This window comes from Plectropomus leopardus, chromosome 10 (assembly GCF_026936395.1).
Source record: "Plectropomus leopardus strain MGB_pleo_1.0 chromosome 10, ASM2693639v1, whole genome shotgun sequence".
In the NCBI taxonomy this organism is placed as follows: Eukaryota; Metazoa; Chordata; class Actinopteri; order Perciformes; family Serranidae; genus Plectropomus; species Plectropomus leopardus.
Window position 1 is genome coordinate 38,124,894 of NC_142185.1, and position 21,773 is coordinate 38,146,666.

At 41.6% G+C, this 21,773-nt stretch overlaps 2 protein-coding genes across 3 annotated transcripts in view; one reads left to right on the forward strand and one right to left on the reverse strand.

Moving 5' to 3' along the window:
• The window catches only part of LOC121948675 (kinesin heavy chain-like), a 32,212-nt gene extending 28,279 nt beyond the window's left edge, over window positions 1-3,933 (forward strand). Inside the window, exon 25 of the mRNA XM_088083844.1 lies at window positions 3,470-3,933. The gene's annotated coding sequence lies outside the window, so the exon portion shown is untranslated. The remainder of the gene's footprint in view (window positions 1-3,469) is intronic.
• Window positions 1,748-15,226, reverse strand: arhgap15 (Rho GTPase activating protein 15). Of its 2 annotated transcripts, none has more exons than XM_088083851.1 (13): window positions 15,077-15,226; window positions 12,031-12,205; window positions 11,885-11,956; window positions 11,338-11,481; window positions 9,768-9,857; window positions 8,332-8,430; window positions 7,975-8,110; window positions 7,444-7,578; window positions 7,216-7,314; window positions 6,302-6,379; window positions 5,517-5,651; window positions 4,255-4,360; window positions 1,748-2,047 (listed from the first exon to the last, which is right to left on the reverse strand). In XM_088083851.1, exons 1-13 carry the CDS (start codon window positions 15,088-15,090, stop codon window positions 1,864-1,866), a joined length of 1,467 nt encoding a protein of 488 aa, XP_087939977.1. In that variant the 5' UTR covers window positions 15,091-15,226; the 3' UTR covers window positions 1,748-1,863. The 2 variants fall into 2 exon arrangements, with proteins under 2 accessions (XP_087939977.1, XP_087939975.1); XM_088083849.1 differs by having other exon boundaries at window positions 11,338-11,490.
• Between the last annotated feature and the right edge of the window lie 6,547 nt (window positions 15,227-21,773).

A 21,773-nucleotide genomic window follows, 5' to 3' on the forward strand; every position in this document is an offset into this window, starting at 1 on the left:
TGGCTAAGTGCTTTTTTTTATACACCTGTGGCAATGGGATCAGTCCATTGCCACAGGTGTATAAACACCTGAATTCAATCATTAAGAGGTGTGGCCCAATACTTTTGTCCATATAGTGGCAGATGTATATATACTTTGTGTATATATATATATATATATATATATATATATATATATATACTTTGTACTTCAGCGATGGTAATTGACAGGGGTCCCAGGTGAGATTGTGGGGGTGACTGCATCACCCCCACAATCTCACCTGGGACACCTGACTGTATCACACTCCGACCTGTCGTCCTGGCGCCTCCTTGCCGTAGCATTGTTGTTGTACCTCCTCAGTCAGCAGTTGTCTCTTGGTTAGTGTGGATTATGAGTTTCGAAGTATCCGTTGGTCCCATATCTTCTATATATATCCTCTGTCTCTCCATAAATATAGATGTTATAACGCAAACAAATCATGTCATTTGTTGTTATGTTGACACCCGTGAAATAATTTCATGATGCGTTACAAAACATTTAAGCCACACCCTCTATCCTCAGAGCCTTGCTTAGATTAGGAAAAGCATTTTAACAGCAAAATAAAATGAAATAAACTGCTTCACAACCCTGATTCCAAAAATGGTTTGGACACTGTGTAAACTAAAAACCAACAACAACAACAAAAAGACAAAGGTCATTGATGAGTAAATCCTCGTAGAACTATATTCAGTTGAATAGTGTCTGGAAACTAGATATTTAAGCAACATTTGCTGCCATCCAGACTATCTTTTTCAGGGATGTCCCTGCGTCTTGCAGTGAGACAGTGAGACACACTGTGCAGGTGTCCCAGCAGTGTGGCTTTGTAGTAACAGAAGTCAGGGACTAGAGTGACCTGCTGCAGTCCACACCTGTCCCCTATTGGACATGTGTTGACATCATGAGGCACAACATACGACCACAGAGAGCGGCACTGCTGACACACTGAAGTCAGACATCAATCAAAATTTTGGGCAATTCCTGTAAAAAAAAAATAAATTAAAAAAAAAAATAATTTTTTTTTAAATGGCAATGTTTTAAAGAAAATATTTGAGTTCCTGTTTTTCCCTTTAAAAATTTTCAGTGAGTTTTGAAGAAAACATTTGGCCATTTCTTTAAAAAAATTGGCAATTTGTCCAAAAAAAAAAGGAATACTTTCTTTAAACATATTTTAAATAGCAAAACGCTTTATCAGCCAGAAACTGAAAAAACAGAAATATCAAGCTAGAATAGAAATTTATTTCACTGACTGACTGTTGTTCAGAGAAAAGCGTCTGTCTCACAGTGGACAGGGTTGTATTTCTGTCTCACAGTGGACAAGGTTGTATTTCTGTCTCAAGGTGGACAGGGTTGTATTTCTGTCTCACGGTGGACAGGGTTGTATTTCTGTCTCAAGGTGGACAGGGTTATATTTCTGTCTCACGGTGGACAGGGTTGTATTTCTGTCTCACTTTGGACAGGGTTGTATTTCTGTCTCACGGTGGACAGGGTTGTATTTCTGTCTCACTGTGGACAGGGTTGTATTTCTGTCTCACAGTGGACAGGGTTGTATTTCTGTCTCACGGTGGACAGGGTTGTATTTCTGTCTCACAGTGGACAGGGTTGTATTTCTGTCTCACAGTGGACAGGGTTGTATTTCTGTCTCACAGTGGACAGGGTTGTATTTTTACTGCTGTGTGTTATTTTAGAAAAAAAGTTAATTTGTTTTAATTAAAAAAAAAATTCTCCAAGCTTTGTTAGGATTCAAAACCATCCGTTTATTTTTTACAGTTATATCAAAACTGATTTTTTTCTTCAAACAACAACATTTTTAAATTAATTTGGTTCATCGGCTGATCAGTTGACGCCTCACTTCCTGTCCAGGTTAAAGATTTCTTTGCTTTCGATGAGGATGAACTCCACAATCTGGTTCTGGTAGACCATGTTGACCGCCATGTTTCCTGCGTCCAGCTCGGGCCACATCAGCGTCGGGCCAAACACGATGCCAATGCCCTGAGTGGACATCAGGTTCTTCCTGGAACATGCCAGAACTCTGAAGAACAACACAGGGAACCAAAACTCAAAGAGGCTGAAGGCATTGTCCGTCTCTGACGAACTGAGCTCGTTTCGCTGAGAGCTGTCCTTGAACTTTGACCTGACACAGTAAACTCACAGTTTGATTTATTTTAGATAAAAATACCAAACCAGCTTAAAACTCATGGTGAACTTCACAGTGCGACAGTCACATCTGAGGAGCAGTTTGTGTGTCACTAGCTTGCTCAAGGGCACTTTGGAAGGAAAATACAGACACAAACCAGCAACCCTGCAATTATGGCTGATGATGGATTTTAAGATCCGCTTTAAAAAGTAATTTATAATTTATTTAAGCAATCTTACGATGAGGGTGTGCTTTATCGTCATTTGAGCATGACAGTAAAGTGACGATAAAGCTCAGCCTCGAGTGTAAAACTGACTTTTCAGCGATTACCAACAAAATAGAAATGGAATCAGCAAAATTTGCTCGTTTCAGGCGATCAGCTCTCAAAATACAATATTTACAGCGACTGTTATCTCTGTTTCCATGGAAAAACACAGTCTGACCAATGACTGGAAAACAATCAGATCAGTAGAATCTGATATATAATGAAAACAAGTTTACTGCTCCAGCAAGTAGACCGAGCCTGAGCAAAGACCTGCAGACACATTTTCTAGTCCCTTTCAAGCCCGAGCAAAGACCTGCAAATACGTTTTCTTGTCCCTGTCGAACCTTAGTGACGACCTGCAAACACGTTTTCTAGTGACGACCTGCAAACACGTTTTCTAGTGACGACCTGCAAACACGTTTTCTAGTGACGACCTGCGGACACGTTTTCTCGTCCCTGTTGAACCTTAGTAATGACGTGCGGATACGTTTTGTAGTCCCTGTTGAGTTTGACTTGTACTTAACTAAGTTAATACAGCAGATATAAGCAGAAATGCTCAACTGGCTCAGTCTGGTTACGACTCAGATATCTGCTGACAAAAAATAACTTTCCATAAACAGACTTGGCTGTAACATCTGCAGACTTTACTTGGTCGGAGCAACTTGTCGGATAATTATGTATTTAAGAAGAGACGATGTTCATCAATCCACATTTAAAGAAATGTAGAAGCAGGGGAGCTAATTTTCATTGTTCGGTCCCCTCTGATGTTAAAAAGCATCCTAAAATAATAATAAAAATACAGTATGAAGATATAATATGTACAAGTATTAACGAGGAACAACACTGAGATAAAAAGGCTCACAGTACACTAAAACATGAACACGTTGAACAACATGAGCAGATGATGCAGCTACAGTATGAGTATGGGCATTTTAACATTTGGTAAAATTAGTCTAAATTCAGTGTTGATTTTGTTGGTTCTCAATAAATCCTTTCTCATCATTGAACAACTTCCCTCACGGGATTAATAAAGTATTTCTATTCTATTACAGTTAAGTGAATAATGCGATGGTGACTCTGGCCCTGATGGTGGGACTGTGATCCCCTGATGAGATGCTCTGAAGGCTGAATGCAGTTTTCCAGAGTGGGATGGAGCGGCGCCCCCTGGCTGCACCTCTGGTAACTCTAAAATGCATCATCTCCTAAACTAGGCAGACATTTTTGTATTTCAGGAGGTCTGCATAACTGAGCAGATGATATTTCTTCAGAATCTGGATATGATGAAAACTAAACATCTTCTTGTGTAAAGTTTTAAGTGGTTGTTTGTTCAGTGATTGCAGTGGTTTTAAGGTGGTATTTTGTGTGTTAGACCACCTTATCAGACAGCAGGTAATGAATGGAGGGATATCTTAGCTGCCTTGGTTGATAGAAAGTTTCTGGTGAAGCTGAACGTTGACAAACTGAACCATATTTTATTACAGACCTTCTTCATGTGAGTTCTGGAGCCAAGTTTTGAGTCTGGGTGTACTCCTGAATATTTTTATTCAGAAACAACTATCATTCTTTGTCCTCAAATCCGAATAGCTTACTCTATATGTACGTCATGGCATTTGGAGAAAAACATACAAACTGCTTTTGAAATATTCAATCAGAGACAAGAATTACTTTAAAGACCAAACTTCTGGTTTTACTCAGAGTGTTTGTTTTTTTTTAACTTCCATGGTCCAGTGATGGGGAAACGTCTAAATTTCAGCGGGAGCTTTGTGTTCCTCTGACTGAGTCTACAGGTGAGTCTACAGGTGAGTCTACAGGTGGGTTCAGCTGTGTGAAGGTATACCTGTGCAGGTGGCTGAAGAGTAGTCTCATGGTGTCCTGGTTGGGTTTGGGCAGTTCTTGGACCAGTTTCTTCACGGCCTGAACTTTGTTTTTTGATTCTTTGATTTCTGTTCAGAGAAAACACAACAGCAACAGTTTAAGATTTGACTCTGACTGCAGCTTAACCTGCAAACCCTGACCCCAATCAGCTAACCCTGACCCCGATCAGCTAACCCTGACCCCGATCAGCTAACCCTGACCCCGATCAGCTAACCCTGACCCCGATCTGCAAACCCTGACCCTGAACAGCTAATCCTGACCCTGATCTGCTAACCCTGAACCCAGTCTGCTAGGGTTAGGGTTAAGGTTAGTACTATAGTTTTATGTGCATATAGTATTATAGTTCAACAGGTGCAGTACTGTCATTTTATGTGCATTGAGTATTGTAGTTTAAAATGTGTAGTACTGTAGTTTTATGCGCATAAGATATTGTAGTTTAACAGGTGTACTGTAGTTTTATGTGCATAAGGTATTGTAGTGTAACCCCTGTAGTAATGTAATTTTCTGTGCATACAGTATTATAGTTTAACACCTGTAGTACTGTAGTTTTATGTGCATATACTATTGTAGTTCATCAGGGGTAGTACTGTAGTTTTCCTTGCATATAGTATTGTAGTTTAACACCTGTAGTACTGTAATTTTCTGTGCATATAGTATTGCAGCTTAGTACCTGTAGTACTGTAGTTTTATGTGCATAAAATATTGGAGTCTTACAGGTGTAGTACTGTTCATTTATATGCATGATGTATTGTAGTTTAACACCTGTAGTACTGTAGTTTTCTGTGTATAAAGTTTTGTAGTTTTTGTGTATTTGCTGTGTTTTTTGCCAGCGCAGCATGAAAAGCAGCCGGCGGTTACACGCTAGTGTTGAACGAGCCGTTCTCTCAACACAAACACATTCATGACATGTAACGTAGTGACTCATTTTAACCTTTCGTCTCAGAATCATTAACACTGGCTTTTCTAAAACTGATAAAAATTGACCTGTAACCTGTGCGTGCTTTATGACTTCACCTGTGATACTCAGGGGACCAAAGTGGTGCAGACATTTAAACTTTCTTTATTTACATTTTCTGGTGTTTGTGAAGTTTTGTGATATTTGTGAAATGTTTATCAACTCTTGTTTTAAGAAGTGCATTTTAATAAAGTCATCACTTTTACTAAAAATGAATTTCTGGCCAACAAAAGACTAAAACTTGATACTTGATATGAGGTTTGACTCACTGACGGCCTCCACAAACGGCTGGAAGAATTTGAAGGGGAACAGCGGCTCAGGCAGCTCACGGAAAAACATCTTGAGAGCTCCAGTGACAACGTGGATGTCCTCCCACTGACTGTGGTCCAGGTCCAGGTCCTCCTCTGCGGGGATAGACAGGATCTGACACAGTCCAAGCTCCAGTTCTGTTATCACATGCATGACCTGAGAGCTCAGGATTCCTCCAAAAATATCAGTTAAATCCGTTTAACAGAATGTAAAAATAAACTGAGAATCTAAGATCTAAAACAGCCAAGGGATTATTTAAGACCACAAATGTTTGCTCTCTGATAAAAACACGTCTCTCCCTCTCAGTTCAGGTGATGAGCTCGGCTGGATCTGATTACAGTATTTCAAATTGACTTTGTTTTCACATCAAAATTTTAACTTACGAAAATCTCAAATAAATAGTATCATTTTCATTTTGACCTCAAGACCTTCTGCAGCTCACAATAAGCACAAACTTTTTTGCTGCTTTATACGCACGCACACACACGCGCACACACACACGTATATAGACTGATAAAGTAAACTCATGAGTGATAAAACACAACTCGAATAACCTTCATTGAGATTAATTTGTGAACGATGAAGAAGAAGCTCCGCGGATGGATTCAGCGTGAACGTTTTGCAGCTGGGTAGATTCTCAGCTGTTCCTCATTTGGTTGATGAAACTTCTGTTACAGCTGTGAGTTAATTTACAGTGAGACAGATTCAGTCAAACAGACTACAGAGAGGTTTCTGCTGAACTCACCCTGATCCACAATGAAGCGAAGTTTCTGGATTGTTGCCAGATTTCCGCTGACTCTGTAGATCCCGTCAGCCTCTAGACCTGAAACCACAAACACACAGTCAGTGACGGACGACAGGAAATAAAACATGTCTTTGGGTATCAAGAAAGGTGCCATTTAAATCTAAGATATTTTATTATTATTATTATTAATAAACACAAGTTGACTTTAATCAGCAGATTAAAATGTGATAAGCAGGCTGTCAGCCCCCACATGTGACATCAAATACTGATGTTAAAGGGACAGTCGAGTGTTTTTAGTGTGGCTGCATCTGATCCACAGTCACTTTAGAGAAGCAGACAGGAGGACTGACTCTGAGGACACATTGTGTCCTGCTGTGGACGGGGACACAATTTGTTAGATTTATAACAGAAAACTTTGGGTGCTCCACATTAGTGGGTCCATGGTCAGGTTTTACAGGCTGTGGCATAGAGACCGTTCATGGGAAACTGCTGTCAGAGCACGCCATCAGTAATGTAAAGCCATGAAAAGAATGTCATGAAAGTGTTCACTTAAACTCACATGGATTGTTTTTAGGGGTCTAAAGTACTTTTTCTGTCTGTCCCCATCCACAGGAGGACACAGTGTGTCTTCAGTGTCAGTCTTCCTGTCTGCTTCTCCAAGCTGACTGTGGATCAAATACAACTACACTGAAAACACCCAACTGTCCCTTTAAGACGACGTGTCCTCTGATTGTAAACATGTCTGCTTCATGTTGTCCACTCGATGACAGAAATGGACAATATCTTTTTGGTCAGAGTTTCATTTTATTCACTGAGATACATTCACTGTCCTCATCCATCTGTCCATCTTCCGTATGTTATCGGGCTCTGAGCAGGCCAATCAGATTCTCATCAGCAGCTGTTACTGAACGCACCGCGCTTGTCCACGGCGTCCAAACAGATCTTAACAAATCTTGGCACTGTGGTTCCTTCCCGCTGGCAGAGAGTCAACAGATGGCAGCCAAAAATGCGATCTGACACAAAACAACAGCCATTAATGTCACGTTTATTGACTAATTGTTGATGTTTTTGGGATTCTAACAACTGTGAAGTTTTGAAAAGAAACATATGAGAGGAAGTTCACGTGTGAAGGAAAAACAGACCTTTGATGAGGCCTTTCTCCTGGAGAGTCTTCATGGATGGACGTCTGCTGATGAACTTCTTAAGTCTGTTCTTCACTCCATTCTTATCAGAGCTGTCAGAGGAGCTGTGCTTCAGCTTGGAGCTGCTGAACACGTCTGCCGAAAACATCAAGGACACAGTACACCTGAGCAGGTAGACTACACCTGAGCAAGTAGAGTACACCTGAGCAAGTAGAGTACACCTGATCAGGCAGACTACACCTGAGCAAGTAGAGTACACCTGAGCAGGTAGACCACAACTGAGCAGGTAGACCACAACTGAGCAGGTGTAGTACAAAGTACCTGAGCAGGTAGAGTACAGAGTACCTTAGCAGGTAGAGTACACCTGAGCATGTAGACCACAACTGAGCAGGTAGACCACAACTGAGCAGGTGTAGTACAGAGTACCTGAGCAGGTAGAGTACACCTGAGCAGGTAGAGTACACCTGATCAGGCAGACTACACCTGAGCATGTAAATACATGATCATGATGGTTTGGGACCAGTCACTCACTGATGGAGCGCCTGTGGACGGGGTTGCGTTGCTTGGCATTGGGGGAGGCAGAGCCGTATCCAGGTAAGGAGCTGTGTCTTGGCAGGTATTCTGTGCTGTTTGATCTCCTCAGAGCAAAACCTCCATCGGCTTCAGTCTGAGAAGAAAAAGCGTAACAACCAGTCACAGGAGGGATTTTATTTACGAATCATCTGAAGAAGATTGGGTTATTTAAAGAAACCGAATAGCTTTGACATTTGACATTTGACACTTTAACATTGGACTCTGAAAAGCTTTTGACAGCAATTTATCCTCAAACAATAAAGACAGTTATTGATTTTCAAAATGAACCTTAGTGTAAAAGCAGTGAGGTCTTACTGAAGAGTTGATGGCCTTTCTGATGGCATCGTACCATTTACTGGCGGTGGAGTAACTGTCAGCCTGAAGTAGGTACTCGCTTCCTGTGTTTGTTATGATCTGGGACAGATCAAAATGACAAGTTAAGTTGGGAACCATTTTTTCCCCAAAGGCAGAAAGCTGTTTGTAATGTTCATTGTTGAAATCTTTAATTTTCATCTTCTGATGATCTACTCATAAAATCTCTTTTGTCCAAAACGACGTTCAACAGAGGTTCAGTCGGAGTCACAGTAGATAAAGGAGAAGTCTTGGAGGCTCATAGTGATCCAAATAAAGAACAAAGTATTTCTTCAGTGACAGTAGAAGAAGAAATCCTGTTCTGTCAGTTTGACTTTCAGGGCAGTAAATGGGAGACTTCCAGACTTTAAGGATTACTTGGCTGATTTTCAAGCAGCTTTGTATCAGAACAATGTGTGTAGTATATGTGATGAACCTTGGTAAATTCTCGGGCTATTACTCAAAATACCGGTTGTGTTTCCACATTTTGCCCGCCAACCAACACGAACATGGACTCAAAGATTATACAGCCAGCAGGGACGGTTTTTGCCCAGGGCGCAAAACTACCCAGGACCGCCTCTGACAGCCAGTCTAGAGAAGGACTGGACCCTCTCTCTGTCTTTCAAACTCCGCCGTTCTCATTTTAACTCGTCAGTTAGCGCCGCTCAGTCGACATAAAAGTGCAAGCCAAAAGCCACCTTTGGTATCCACATGCAGCATGCACAACAGTGTCACTCGATAATGCGCCTGAAACACTGAAGGACAGCATCGGGCGGTGATGCTGTCGGTAACCATGTAATGTAAGGAGTTTAGAGGGCGGGTGTGGAGGTGGACGGGTCCCACAAACAACTGACTGTTGTGCGGGAATCTAACCCTTGCTTCCCGTGTGGATGTGTGTGTTTTTCTTCACCTCACCATGTGCCTCTTTTGTCTAAACCTAAGCATGGTGACGGTCCACGCTGTGTAAACATAGGACCATACAGCGTCACCCCACCATGTGTATTTGTGACATCACGGTAACGGCTGACACAGAAGATACCTAAAACATTTTAGGTGAACGTGGAAGGTCACTGACAGAGCGGCACTATGTGAGGAGTTCGAATTGAGAGCACGTCTTGCCTCACATGTTCTCAGAAACAGTTTTTACTGTTTAAATGTCATGGACCATCAAACCTTTCGTCAGGTGCAGTGCATTCTGGTAGTTGTAGGGTTTCTACCTCTTGAGCAAAAGTGTCCTTTTCGTCAGTTTTCTCTGGTCATGTAGAACCATTTTCTAAAGTATTTGTGTCTTTGTGCTGCAGAGATGGAGCGGTCTTATGTGAAGGCCTTCATTTCATCGGTGAAATACTTCTTTTAGTCTGAACTCGGATTTAACATGGAGCACGTTTTTATTTCTTTACCTGGAAGACGTTTTTCCTGCTTGACTTCTCTGTCGTCCACTCGATAACTGCTCCACACAGCTGAACCACATCTGTCTTACTTCCTGGTTTCTAAACACAGAGAGGGTGGACATGAGGTCAGAGGTCAAATACATAATAACTGGTCAATCTCTACCTCTCTACTGGCAGTTTGCTCCGGTTTTCTCACATCTGATGGCGGTTTTCAGATCTCAGGTGTTCAATAGATTAAATGTGGACTCAAAGCTGGACACTTTAGAACAGTTTTCTGTTGAACCATGTCTAGGTGCATTTGATGTGTTTTTGGTCAAAGTCGCGCTGGAGGATCCATGAACTGACACACGGCTTTGACAGTAGATTACTACCATCCAGCGTACTGTGGTCATCTCCTGAGTTCATGAATTCAACATCAGTGTGGCCGACTGCCGGTGCCGGATTGCTCTGCTGGAAACCCTTCTGGGCGCAGTTACAGGTCCCCCAACCCGCTAAGTAATTGTTGCCTGCCTGTTCATCTGCTGCTTTACTTGGTTTCTCAGCTGATTATGATCATGCGTATTTGTGCTGCAGTGTGATTGAGCCTCGGCTTTGGAAGCTGTCACCCTCACACTCCATGAGGCTGCGCGTTGCCTTGGCAAGTGTTATGTATGGGTTTAGATTTCCAGAGAACATTGATGAATAATTATTTGATCAAAAAAGTTATATGTTTGTGTGCCTTTTTTTATAGGCTCTAGGTAATTGTTTGGCCTGTTATCTGCCACCTCTTCCAAGATGTTGGCTGCTGTTTTGGCTCTGAAGTTACGCGGAGTTACTCTGTTATATGGTCTGGGCTCTTTTTGCTACTGTTAATGTGCCTTTTTGACTTTGTTTGACACCTGCAAAGGTTCCTCACTGCCACAGCTTCCACATTGGCATTTAGCAGGCCACAGCAGCCCATCTTAAATGTACCCCCTGTTTTAAATCGTTTGTATACACTGCTTTAATTTTGTTTTTGCGTTAGTACTATTCAATTTGTTTGTATTTTGCTAATTTGTAGTTTATTTGGATTTGTTTGGATTTGGTTTCTTTTGTTTCATTTCTTCATATTGATTTTTACCATTCTTCTTTCTGTTCGTCAGGTGCTGCAGGCTTGAGGCAGCAGTCTGTTCCTGGTAGGGGTTTCTTCATGATCCGTCTTTCCTGTTGGTGTGTGGTGTCACGGGTGTTAAGTTTAAGGACCCCTTCCCCCTTTATGTTGGTTCCTTGACACCTGGTAAGCCCCAGCGCAGTCCTTATCCCCCTCTCTTGCCAAGTGCTAATTGTTATATAATATTATTATATAATATAATTATATATTTTTTAAACTGAAACACTGTTTCTTGCCCCTGTGGTAAACAAAGAACCCGAGTGACCTTGTTGATTCAAGATTTGATGTAGAATTTCCCAGGGGGTGCAATCCCCCCGGGTGGCGTTATCACAACCTTTCCATTCCCCGCTGTTTTATCTGGATGAAGACCAGATAAAACAGAGATAAAATGTAAATACCAAATAAAAGACACATCTGAGTAGAGGTATTGGAGTTGTATAGTTTCCATACCGGAGGAGTTTCTTGCTGTCTCTCTTTGTAGAGCAGCAGCTGGTCTGAGGTCAGTACGCTCCACATCAAACTCCAGTTTTTCCGTTGCTTCTTGCCGCTCTCTGAGATTTTTGCCACATTTAGGTGTTCACCTTTCAGCTCAACCTGGAGACACTTGCACATTAGGACATCAAAAGAAAGTAATCATCACATCCGCTGGTTTAATGCGTTAACTGTTAACTGTTCATTCATTTAGTTCTTAAAGAGGGAAATTTTCACAGCAATTTCTTGACTTTTTGTAGAAAAGCATTTAAAATCATTTGCACTATCATTCGTCTTTTTAATCAGTATGTGTGTTTGTTGAACAGATCCATAATCCACTTTGAGTCTGGAGGAAGGGCAGGACGGTGTAGGAGGTTTGTGATTACAGAAGTTAAGTCTTGCTGTACATAATAATAATAAAAATAGAACCTGCCTCCAAATTATCTTAAATATTTATCTTTTTCTCTTCTTTGTTTTTTCTTTTGGAAACAGGTAGAAAATGTCTGCCCTGGTTTTTCACACTCACCGATGGTTCAGCAGCTCCTCCTGCTGCGGTGAAGATGATGTGCTGAGACTGATTCCTTCGATGTCGTGAGATCTATAAACAAAAGAAACCCAAGTTACACACTGACCTGCCGCACAGTTGTTTCAGCTTCACGGGGATCTACTCACAGGCTTCTGAGGAAGGTCGCAGTCCTGCAGCACCATGGACTTGGACTGACTGAGGCGCTCTCCTGGGCTCTGCGAGTTTTTGATGCGCATCTGGACGGCTCCCTGCAACGCTGCGCTGTGCTGCGGAGGCTGGGTCAATGGTGGCTGCTTCATCGCACTCTGGAGGTTGGTGATTCTGTTGACAGAAAGAAAAAACAAAACAACAAATAGTCAATGTGAACTGTACACAACTTTGGACGTAGGGTTGCCTTTACATATTATACATTTCTCACGAGTTGTTTCTCCAATCCATGGATACGCAGCACTTGAACATCATCACATCAGTGTTTCTGAAGTGATGTGTCTGAGCGGAGTCTGTCATTGGGAGGTGAAGAAGGTGGAGGATGGCGTGACACCTCAGACAGACGCCTGCCGTGCTGCAGACAGCTGTCCGACACCAAAGCACAGCAACACAAGGTGGGTTTCCATCACAGATTTGTGCAGAACTTCATAAATATTCAGTAAATGTGGATAAAAGTCAACTTGGAGCTGACCGTGTTTCCACTGAGTGATGTCATGTGACTTCTCCTCTGGTGATAACATCCCAGTAACCATGGCGATGGATGTTCAAAACATCAGCAGCTTTGTTTCTATTGCAGCCACCTCACTAGCCATCATTATTTCCAATCTGAGGCCACGTAGGCGTGTTATGGAGCCACGATGGAAAGGCGAGCCCCTTATATGTGGAGCGGCCACGTATGAGGGATTTCTGGGAGATGTAGTCCACGATTTCACAGAGGAATTGTGGGTTAAAAACTTTCTCAGAGTTATGTGATGCAATAACAACTCTTGTAGCTCCTGCTGCATCATGAGGGAGCCAGTTCCTACTGACGAGCACACAGACACAATCTACAATCTACAATTTCATTTAGCAGACGCTTTTATCCAAAGAGACAAACAATACAAGCAACGTGTTTTTTAGCAACGTGTCACTCTGTTTTTGCTGGGGGCAAAGCCATGAGATGCTGGTATTTTAACCCAAATCATGATCTGTTCCTAACCACAACCAAGACGTTTTGGGCCTAAATATGAGTGTTTTCAAAGATATTGATGTATTGATGCATATTGATTCTGAATATTTGACATGGTCTTAATAATTATTGGTTATCGTATCAATACACCCCTCACCCAGTGGCGCTTCATTCTCTGTCTTATTGTAAATGTTTCCTGCATCGGCTCGGCTGCTCTCTGAAGTCGTCGCTGTTGTGTTACAACTTCTTTATATTGAACAGGCAGCCAGTCAGAATCCAGCACTGACACAGACCATAAACACTCGCTGCTGACAGAAAGTAACTAATGACTATTTAACTGAGAAAAAGTCGTTTTCTTGGTTATATTTAGTGGAAATTTTGTGAACAGACTTTTTTCCTGTTCTGCTTCCTGTTTCTCTGATTGCTTCACTGCCGTTTCACAACATCTGCTCCTCCGTCAGTCGGCAACAAAGACAGACCTTTCAAACCTGCAGCTACCCACACACACACACACACACACACACACACACACACACACACACACACACACACACACACACATATTCAGGCTGCAAGGGTCAAAAATATATGTGTACGTGTGTGTGTGTGTGTGTGTATGTAGGTAAGTGTGTGTTTGTTATGTGTGTGTTTATGTGTGTATGAATGTGTGTGTGTGTGTGGCAGGTTCCAAATATGACTATGTTTGCTGAGTCGGGGCGCCCGGTGACTCAGTTGGAAGAGCGGGGGGCCTGTGTACAGAGGCTGCGTCCTCACTACAGCGGCCGTAGGTTCGATTCCGACCCCTTGCTGCATGTTGACCCCTCTCTCTCTTCCCCCTTTCACACTTGTGCTGTCCTACCAATTAAAGGCAAAAATGGACGCATGGAGACATCATTTCCTTTTCAGTGTTCTGATGTTTGGGAATGTGACCTCTTAATGTGGCACCTGTTCACAACGATGACACGTTCATTTATGACAAATTCATAAACTTCTGGACTTTAATAACTCAGAGGTGTGTCAGAGACACAGCCCACAGAGTGCTCTCATCTTTTTTCCAATTCAGTTCTGAGATTGGGCACAATAAGACGCGAAAAGTCCTGCCAATGAAGAATATAATCTCCATATTTCATATTCAAAAGATTAATAGGTTTGATTCTTCCAAGAATGGCTGTGTAAATAAAAATATGTTTGAGACTGTCTGGAAGAGACAAAGTTTAAACAGCTGTGCCCTGCTCTTCGTCGGAGGTTAAAAAGCAATAGTAACTGAAAACAGCTTTGATTAGACAGAAGATAATCAAATAATACGACAGCTGTGTCCTGTGCCGATAAACCAGAGCAACAGCTCCTGTGTCCAAGCTCTTCGTATATTTATTTTACAGCAAATTTTCACTCATCGCAAAAACAACACAATACACCCAGCAGATATTTGAAGTGTTATTGTGACGTCGCAGCTTTGTGGCTTTAGTCCTTTTTAGTAACTGAGTGAGAGAAAGCCACATTATTCAGCAGAGCAACTGCTGTCATCACATATTTAAACCCTCCTGAACAAATATGATGAGAAGTGCAGCTTCACTGTGAGGACACAAACTGAAAGTCTCATCATCTTTTCCTCTCACTGCGGGGAGAACAATAAGAGAGAAAATGAACTCAAAGCCTTTATTGTGTTTGTACCACTGAAACAGTGCAAGAATAAAAAAATATAAACTACACAAACCAATAAATTATAAGGCATACATACAATAAATAAAGCACTAATAAATACTTTAAAATAGTGCAGAAATGACCTATTTGTTATTGCACCGTATGGTGTTTTGTTTCAGGCCCACAGACAAGTCGGCCCAACTCACAGAGTGTTTCAGTGATGATGTGCAGAAACATCCGTCACATCAGTAACTTTCGGCCCACAGAATAGTTGCTCCAACACAACAAATATTTCACCCCTGACCCTAACCCACTTGCATGAACAAAACCAGGCCCTAACAAAGCAAAACCAAAGCATGAAATCCAGCGTCAGGGCTGATTTAATGTGATCTTACCTTGTACCTGCCATCTGTATGTGTCACGGATCAGACGACTCGCAGAGTCGAGTCCCGAACGTTAGAGGAAGTGAGATTCATCACGTGGTTCCTTCAAACCAGCCGACTGTCACACAAGTGCTGCAACCTCCCCATTTCCTGTAGAAACACACCAACCTCTGTCAGTTTGTCACTTCTGTCAGTGCAGCACAAACATCTGCACGCTGTCTTTCATTTACACCCAACGGATTAACCTTTTCACCTCCACGGAGCACTGGTCAACATGAACTTCAGGAGTATTCATATTAACACTTAAGCTAATGTTTTTGTGTTTTATGGTGGTTTTAGTCATCATCTCTGCAGCTGTGCACAGGTCCTGCTTTACCTTTTACAGCACATTTATAACAACAACAACAACAACAACAACGACAACAACAACAACAATAATAATAATAATAATAATAATAATAATAATAATAATAATAATAATTGTAGAGCACTTGGTAAGCCAAAAGCACAAAGCTGACCTGGTATAGATTCTATCTGTTTTTGTCATATTTTTCAGGATTTTCTTTTGTCTGGGTTTTCTGCTGTGTTTCTGTTTTTAGAGGCTGTGTGTGGCTTTCTGGTGTTGGAGCTCTGCATGCACATCTGCTGCTCATTCCCCTCATCATCTGCAGGTAAAAACCCAGGACTGACTCTTTCATGATGCCAGATTGTTTTGCTTCTCTTAGAGTGCCTCATTCCTCCGACCTCCAGCGCATCAGCCATCGCCACCCAGCCTCTCACCACCTGTGCTTCCAACCTCAGCTTAACTACCATCAGTTCGGCCTCTCACCGCCAGAAAAACAAAAAAAAAGAACACAGCAAACAAATGGGAAAAGTGCAAAATAAATCAAACACAATAAAAAAAAGGGATTTTTTCTAAACTTAGAAAAAAACAAAAATAATAATAAAAAAACACTCTGCTGTTTATCTGTATGTTTTCAGGTTGACTTCTGCTCAATAGCTGCTGAGGTTCATGTGACTCTTCACATGACACGTCAGAAGACGCCAAGTTCTCCATCTCCTCCACGTTGAAATTAAGCACCACGGTGAAGCTGAACTATGACGAGGCTCCTCACAACTTCTCTGTGACCCTCTCCAGCTCTGACGGTGCCAACAGTGACAGCGCAGTGTTTTTTAAGATAGACTCTTCCATTGGGACTCTGGCCCGGCCTCTGGATTAAAGTGAGCTGAAAGGCGTATAGGCTCCTGGTTCAGGCCTCTGATGGAGGGACGCCCTCTCGTGTGGGTGTGTATGAGTGTACCTTTAGCGTGTGCATATGTGAGTGTGTGTGCGTGCGTGTGTGTGCGCGTGTATGAATATACCTTTAACGTGTGCGTATGTGAGCGTGTGTGCATGTGTGTGTATGAGTGTACCTTTAACGTGTGTGTATGTGAGCGCGTGTGTGTGTATGAGTGTACCTTTAACAGTGCGCGTGTATGAGTGTACCTTTAACGTGTGCGTATGTGAGCGTGTGCATGTGTGTGTATGAGTGTACCTTTAACGTGTGCGTATGTGAGCGTGTGTGCATGTGTGTGTATGAGTGTACCTTTAACGTGTGCGTATGTGAGCGCGTGTGCGTGCGTGTGCACATGTGTGTGTGTGTGATTTGTCCTCTGTGCTTTGAGCTTTGTTATTTATTGATAAGTTTTGTGTGTGCTACTTATTATGAGGTAAGTGTGAAATGAGAGAATGTATTTATTAATGAATGTGTGGAAAATAATATGAGTTGAAATGAAACCAAAAAACGGATTTTCTGACCCCACCCTAGTTTGAAGTGCCATATATTGCGAAAGACTAAGAATTGGGTGACACCGCATTTTCATTTATACCAATTCAGGCGACCTTTGACCTTCTGGGGTCAAATTTGACACACTTACCGTCAAGCCAGAGGTACCAAATTTGAGGTAAATGCTCACAGGGTCTCCCGCGTTCAGCCAGAAGAGGTTTGTACCTCTATCGTAGCATACGGCCTTTGAAGGCAAGATGAGACAGTTGCCTCTGAGCTCTCAGAGAGCCAAGGAGCAGACTTTGGCCTGAGACAGACACAGAGCACAGGGTGGGGGTGGGCACATAACCAGTTTTTATGGCAATAGATTATAATTTGGAATATTCCAAAAAATCTACGGAAATTCCAAATTCTCATCTACTCAATGGCTTGAGTAGATGTGAATCTGGAATCTGGAATCTGGAATTGCCGTAGATTGAAATTTGGAATATTCCAAATTTCAATCTAAATCTACAGCCATTGAGTAGATGAGAATCTGGAATTGCCGTAGATTGAAATTTGGAATATTCCAAATTCTCATCTACTCATAGGCCCATAGATAAAAATGTGGAAGCAATTTTAAAGACTCATACTTCAAAAAATAGAGCAGACAGTGGGCTGAATCGTAGTGCATTTGAAAGGACAAAGCGGAATGCATCTGAAACAGGTGTCAACATCAGGACAGCCACAGGTAATGATGACTTATCAAGTGAGAAATAAACTTCCAAATTCTCATCTACTCATAGGCCCAGAGATGAGAAAGTGGACGTAATTTCAAAGGCTCATATATCAAAAACAAGAGCAGACAGTGGGCTGAATCCTAGTGCATTTGAAAGGACAAAGCAGGCTGTGTCTGAAACAGGTGTCAACATCAGGACAGCCACAGGTAATGATGACTTATCAAGTGAGAAATAAACTTCCAAATTCTCATCTACTCATAGGCCCATAGATGAGAAAGTGTAAGTAATTTCAAAGGCTCATATTTATAATAAAAATGCAGACAGTGGTCTGAATCTTAGTTAATTTTGAAGCTAATAGAGGCATACGTCCAACACGTGTCAACATCAGAACAGCAACAGGTAATGATGACCTATCAAGTGAGAAAAAAACTTCCAAATTCTCATCTACTCATAGGCCAATAGATTAGAATGTGGAATTTGGCAGATGGAATTTGGAAGGTGGAAGTTGGATGTCGGAATGTGGCAGTTGGAAGGTGTCATGTGGCAGTTGGAAGGTGGAATGTGGACGTTGAAAGCTGGAAGGTGTAATGTGGAAGTTGGAAGACAGAAGGTGTAATGTCGAAGTTTGAAGTTGGAATGTGGAATGTAGAAGTCTGAAGGCATAATGTGGAAGTTTTAAGTTGGAAGGTGGAATGTGGAATGTGGAATATGGAATGGGGAAGCTGGAATGTGTAATGTTGAAGTTTAAAGTTGGAATGTGGAAGTTGGAAGATGGAAGGTGTACTGTCGAAGTTCGAAGTTGGAATGTGGAAGTTGGAAGATGGAAGGTGTACTGTCGAAGTTCGAAGTTGGAATGTGGAAGTTGGAAGATGGAAGGTGTACTGTCGAAGTTCGAAGTTGGAATGTGGAAGTTGGAAGATGGAAGGTGTACTGTCGAAGTTCGAAGTTCGAAGTTGGAATGTGGAATGTGGAATGTGGAAGGTGGAATGTGGAAGTTGGAAGCTGGAAGGTGTAATGTCGAAGTTTGATGTTGGAATGTGGAAGTTGGAAGATGGAAGGTGTACTGTGGAAGTTGGAATGTGGAAGTTGGAAGCTGGAAGGTGTAATGTGGAAGTTGGAAGATGGAAGGTGTAATGTCGAAGTTCGAAGTTGGAATGTGGAAGTTGGAAGATGGAAGGTGTACTGTCGAAGTTGGAAGTTGGAATGTGGAAGTTGGAAGGTGGAATGTAGAAGTTGGAATGTGGAATGTGGAAGTTGGAAGGTGGAAGGTGTAACCCACCAAGATTTTAAAGAGAAGAATAAATGTCGATGTTTAATCTTGGAATGATTGGAATATGTTTAAAAATGGTGAAATAACAGCTATTCACATTAATGGAAAAAATGAATGAAATCAATAAGAAATTGGAATAATTCCAAATCTCAATCTATTTTTCCTTGCGCCACCTGGTGGATATACCAAAAATTGCATGGTCTCCAATCGACATAAAAGTGGTATCAAAAGATAGAGGCAATTATCGCGAATTCAATGGTGCAATTTTGAAGGCTCTACGATGCTCAGGGAATTTTTTATTCAATGTTTTCAAAATGTGGAATTATGGAAGGAGGGGTCTTTCACGGGTCTGGGGGCTGAGACGATCATTTCTGTCTTGGTCCCGTTGTTCTACGACACTTTTGAAAATTTCGCAAAAATTAGATTTGCTCCTAATTAGGGTTAGGGTTAGGGTTAGGGTTAGGGTTAGGGTTAGGGTTAGGGTTAGGGTTAGGGTTAGGGTTAGGATAGGGGAACTGAGCCCGTCCCCAAGAGGGTCCAGGAGGTGCACGGGCCTTCCACCGATCCCCCCCATCATCCCAGCCCCAACCCCGCTGATAGGAGCGATTGCGCCCTCTGCTATAGCGGACCTCTGTCCACCGTCCATCCGGGACCCACGCCATCGTGCGTGTATGAGTGTCCCTTTAATGTGAGCGTGTGTGCGTGGGTGTATATGTGTGTGTGTGTGTGTGTGTGTGTGATTTGTCCTCTGTGCTTTGAGCTTTGTTATTTATTAATAAATTTTGTATGTGCTATTTTTTATAAGGTCAATATGAAATAAAAGAATGTATTTATTAATAAAATGAAAACCAAAAAAAAGAAGAAAAGTAAAAAAGAAAAAAGATTTAGTTTTTAAATGAAAATAAAAAAAGAAATTATTTTCGTGGCAAAGAAGCCGAAATAGTGTGTGCCTGCGGCGACGTTTCGACCCAGAGAGGGTCTTCTTCAGGCCAAGGCACACAGAAAGTTAAGAAAAAAAAGAATAAATTTGTCTGCTGGAGCTTAGAGTGAGAGCTGTGTTCTCTTGGAAAGTCTGATGCAGAGTGAGCCTCTGTGGAGGCATGTCCTGGCACATTCCCCACACTGCTGTCTCCCCCAAGCTCCGCCCCCCCTCCCTGTCCATCAAACTGCTAAAGAATATTTTTAAATGATTTTTAGCCCTTTTCACTATATATATAAGCCAATGATATTCTCCATTTTAATTATTGCAATTGTAAGAATTTATTTTTATTTTATTTATTATTTTATTTCTGTCTGTTGTACTTTTGATTATTAACTTGTGTTTTAGGTCTCCTTTCTTTTTTATTTAGGATTAAGGTTAGGTTTAGGGGTAGGGGTTAGGGTTAGGGGGTTAGGGATTAGGTAGGGATTAGGGTTAGGGATTAAGGTTAGGGTTAGGGATTGGGGTTAGGGTTAGGGATTGGGGTTAGGGTTAGGGATAAGGGGAAGGGGTTAGGGTTAGGGTTAGGGATTGGGGTTAGGGTTAGGGATAAAGGGAAGGGATTAGGGTTCGGGTTAGGGTTAGGGATTGGGGTTAGGGTCAGGGATAATGGGAAGGGGTTAGGGTTAGGGATGAGGGTTAGGGTTAGGGATGGGGTCAGGGTTAGGACCAGGGGTTAGGGTTAAGGTTAGGGCAGGAGGTGGGGGAGGTTAAAGTTAGGGTCAGGGATAAAGAATTTTTTTTTTTTTTTTTTTTTTTTTTTTTTTTTTTGTTGGAAAGGTTGTGTTTAGGGAATGTTCTTGAGACAGTTAGGGCCAGGCTGGAGCAGAGGGAGGCAGGGTAGGCAGTGACTAGGTCAGGGTTAGAAAAACCATCGAACTAATTTAATTGTACTTAACATTCAAACCAAACGGTTCTTTTGTACCCAAAGAGTAAATTAATCTTCTTTCAGCTTTCTTTCTGTCACTATCTGCCCAAGTGGAATTTCTCTGTAGGCCAGCCACTCTAATAGATTCCCAGCCGTGTGACAGAAAATGCTTAACTAAAGGGGTATGAATTTCCTTCTTATGCTTTATGTTGTATCTGTGCTGTACCATGCGTGTGGAGATCGAATTTTTGGTTTCACCGACGTACTGTTTACCACATTTGTGACAAAAAATCACATACACACAGTTTTTAGATCGCAAACTAAAATTTTGAGATATTTTAAATATTGTTTTGTCCACCTTGTTTCGTATATACCTCAATCTGCAAAACTGATTTTCCAGCCTATCCGGTTTTTGTCGTCGCAATGATTTCAATTTGGCCCTGATCAAAATGTCTTTCAAATTTTTGTTTCTCCTATAGGCTGAAATAATTTTATAATTTGGAATTATATCCTGATTTGCAATAAAGTTCTCAAAATTAGTTTTAAATTTACCAATGAGTTTTTGATTCGCCGATGAAAAAGTTGCGATTATTGGAATCAATTCCCTCTGATCCTGAATTTCCCGAGCGTGAAAGGTTTTCAGACAGTGTCTCAAAAAAGACCTCGAGTATCCTCTTTCCCGTAACGCTTTAAAAAGAACTCTCACAGCTTCCCTGAAATCCCTTTGTCGGGTACAAATACGATTAAAACGAATCAGTTGTGATTTCACCAGTCCTCTAAATGTATGCCTGGGATGAAAACTTGTTTTGAATAATAAAGCGTGCGTGTCTGTGTTTTTGAAATGAACTTTGATATCTAATTTTCCAATACTTTGAAATGCTGGGCCTTTGTACAAAGTCGTATCCAAAAAGTCAATCGAATTTTCATCAATTTCATATTTAACTTTAATCGAAGGATCGTGTGAATTTAAAATGTCGACAAATTCCAGAAACTCCTGTTTCGACCCCGTCCAAATTCCCCAAATGTCGTCCAAATACCGCCAATACTGAATTGGTTTTTTCTGGCATTTCGCCAACACTTCTTCTTCCCAATTGGCCATAAATATAT

Excerpts from the sequence above, each read along its gene's own strand:
- arhgap15 (XM_088083849.1), bottom strand. Across the intron at positions 9,858-11,337 it reads GACAGCAAGAAACTCCTCCG|AAACCAGGAAGTAAGACAGA; the intron begins GTATGGAAACTA and ends CTCTGTGTTTAG. Across the intron at positions 7,579-7,974 it reads CGTCCACAGGCGCTCCATCA|ACGTGTTCAGCAGCTCCAAG; the intron begins GTGAGTGACTGG and ends TGTTTTCGGCAG.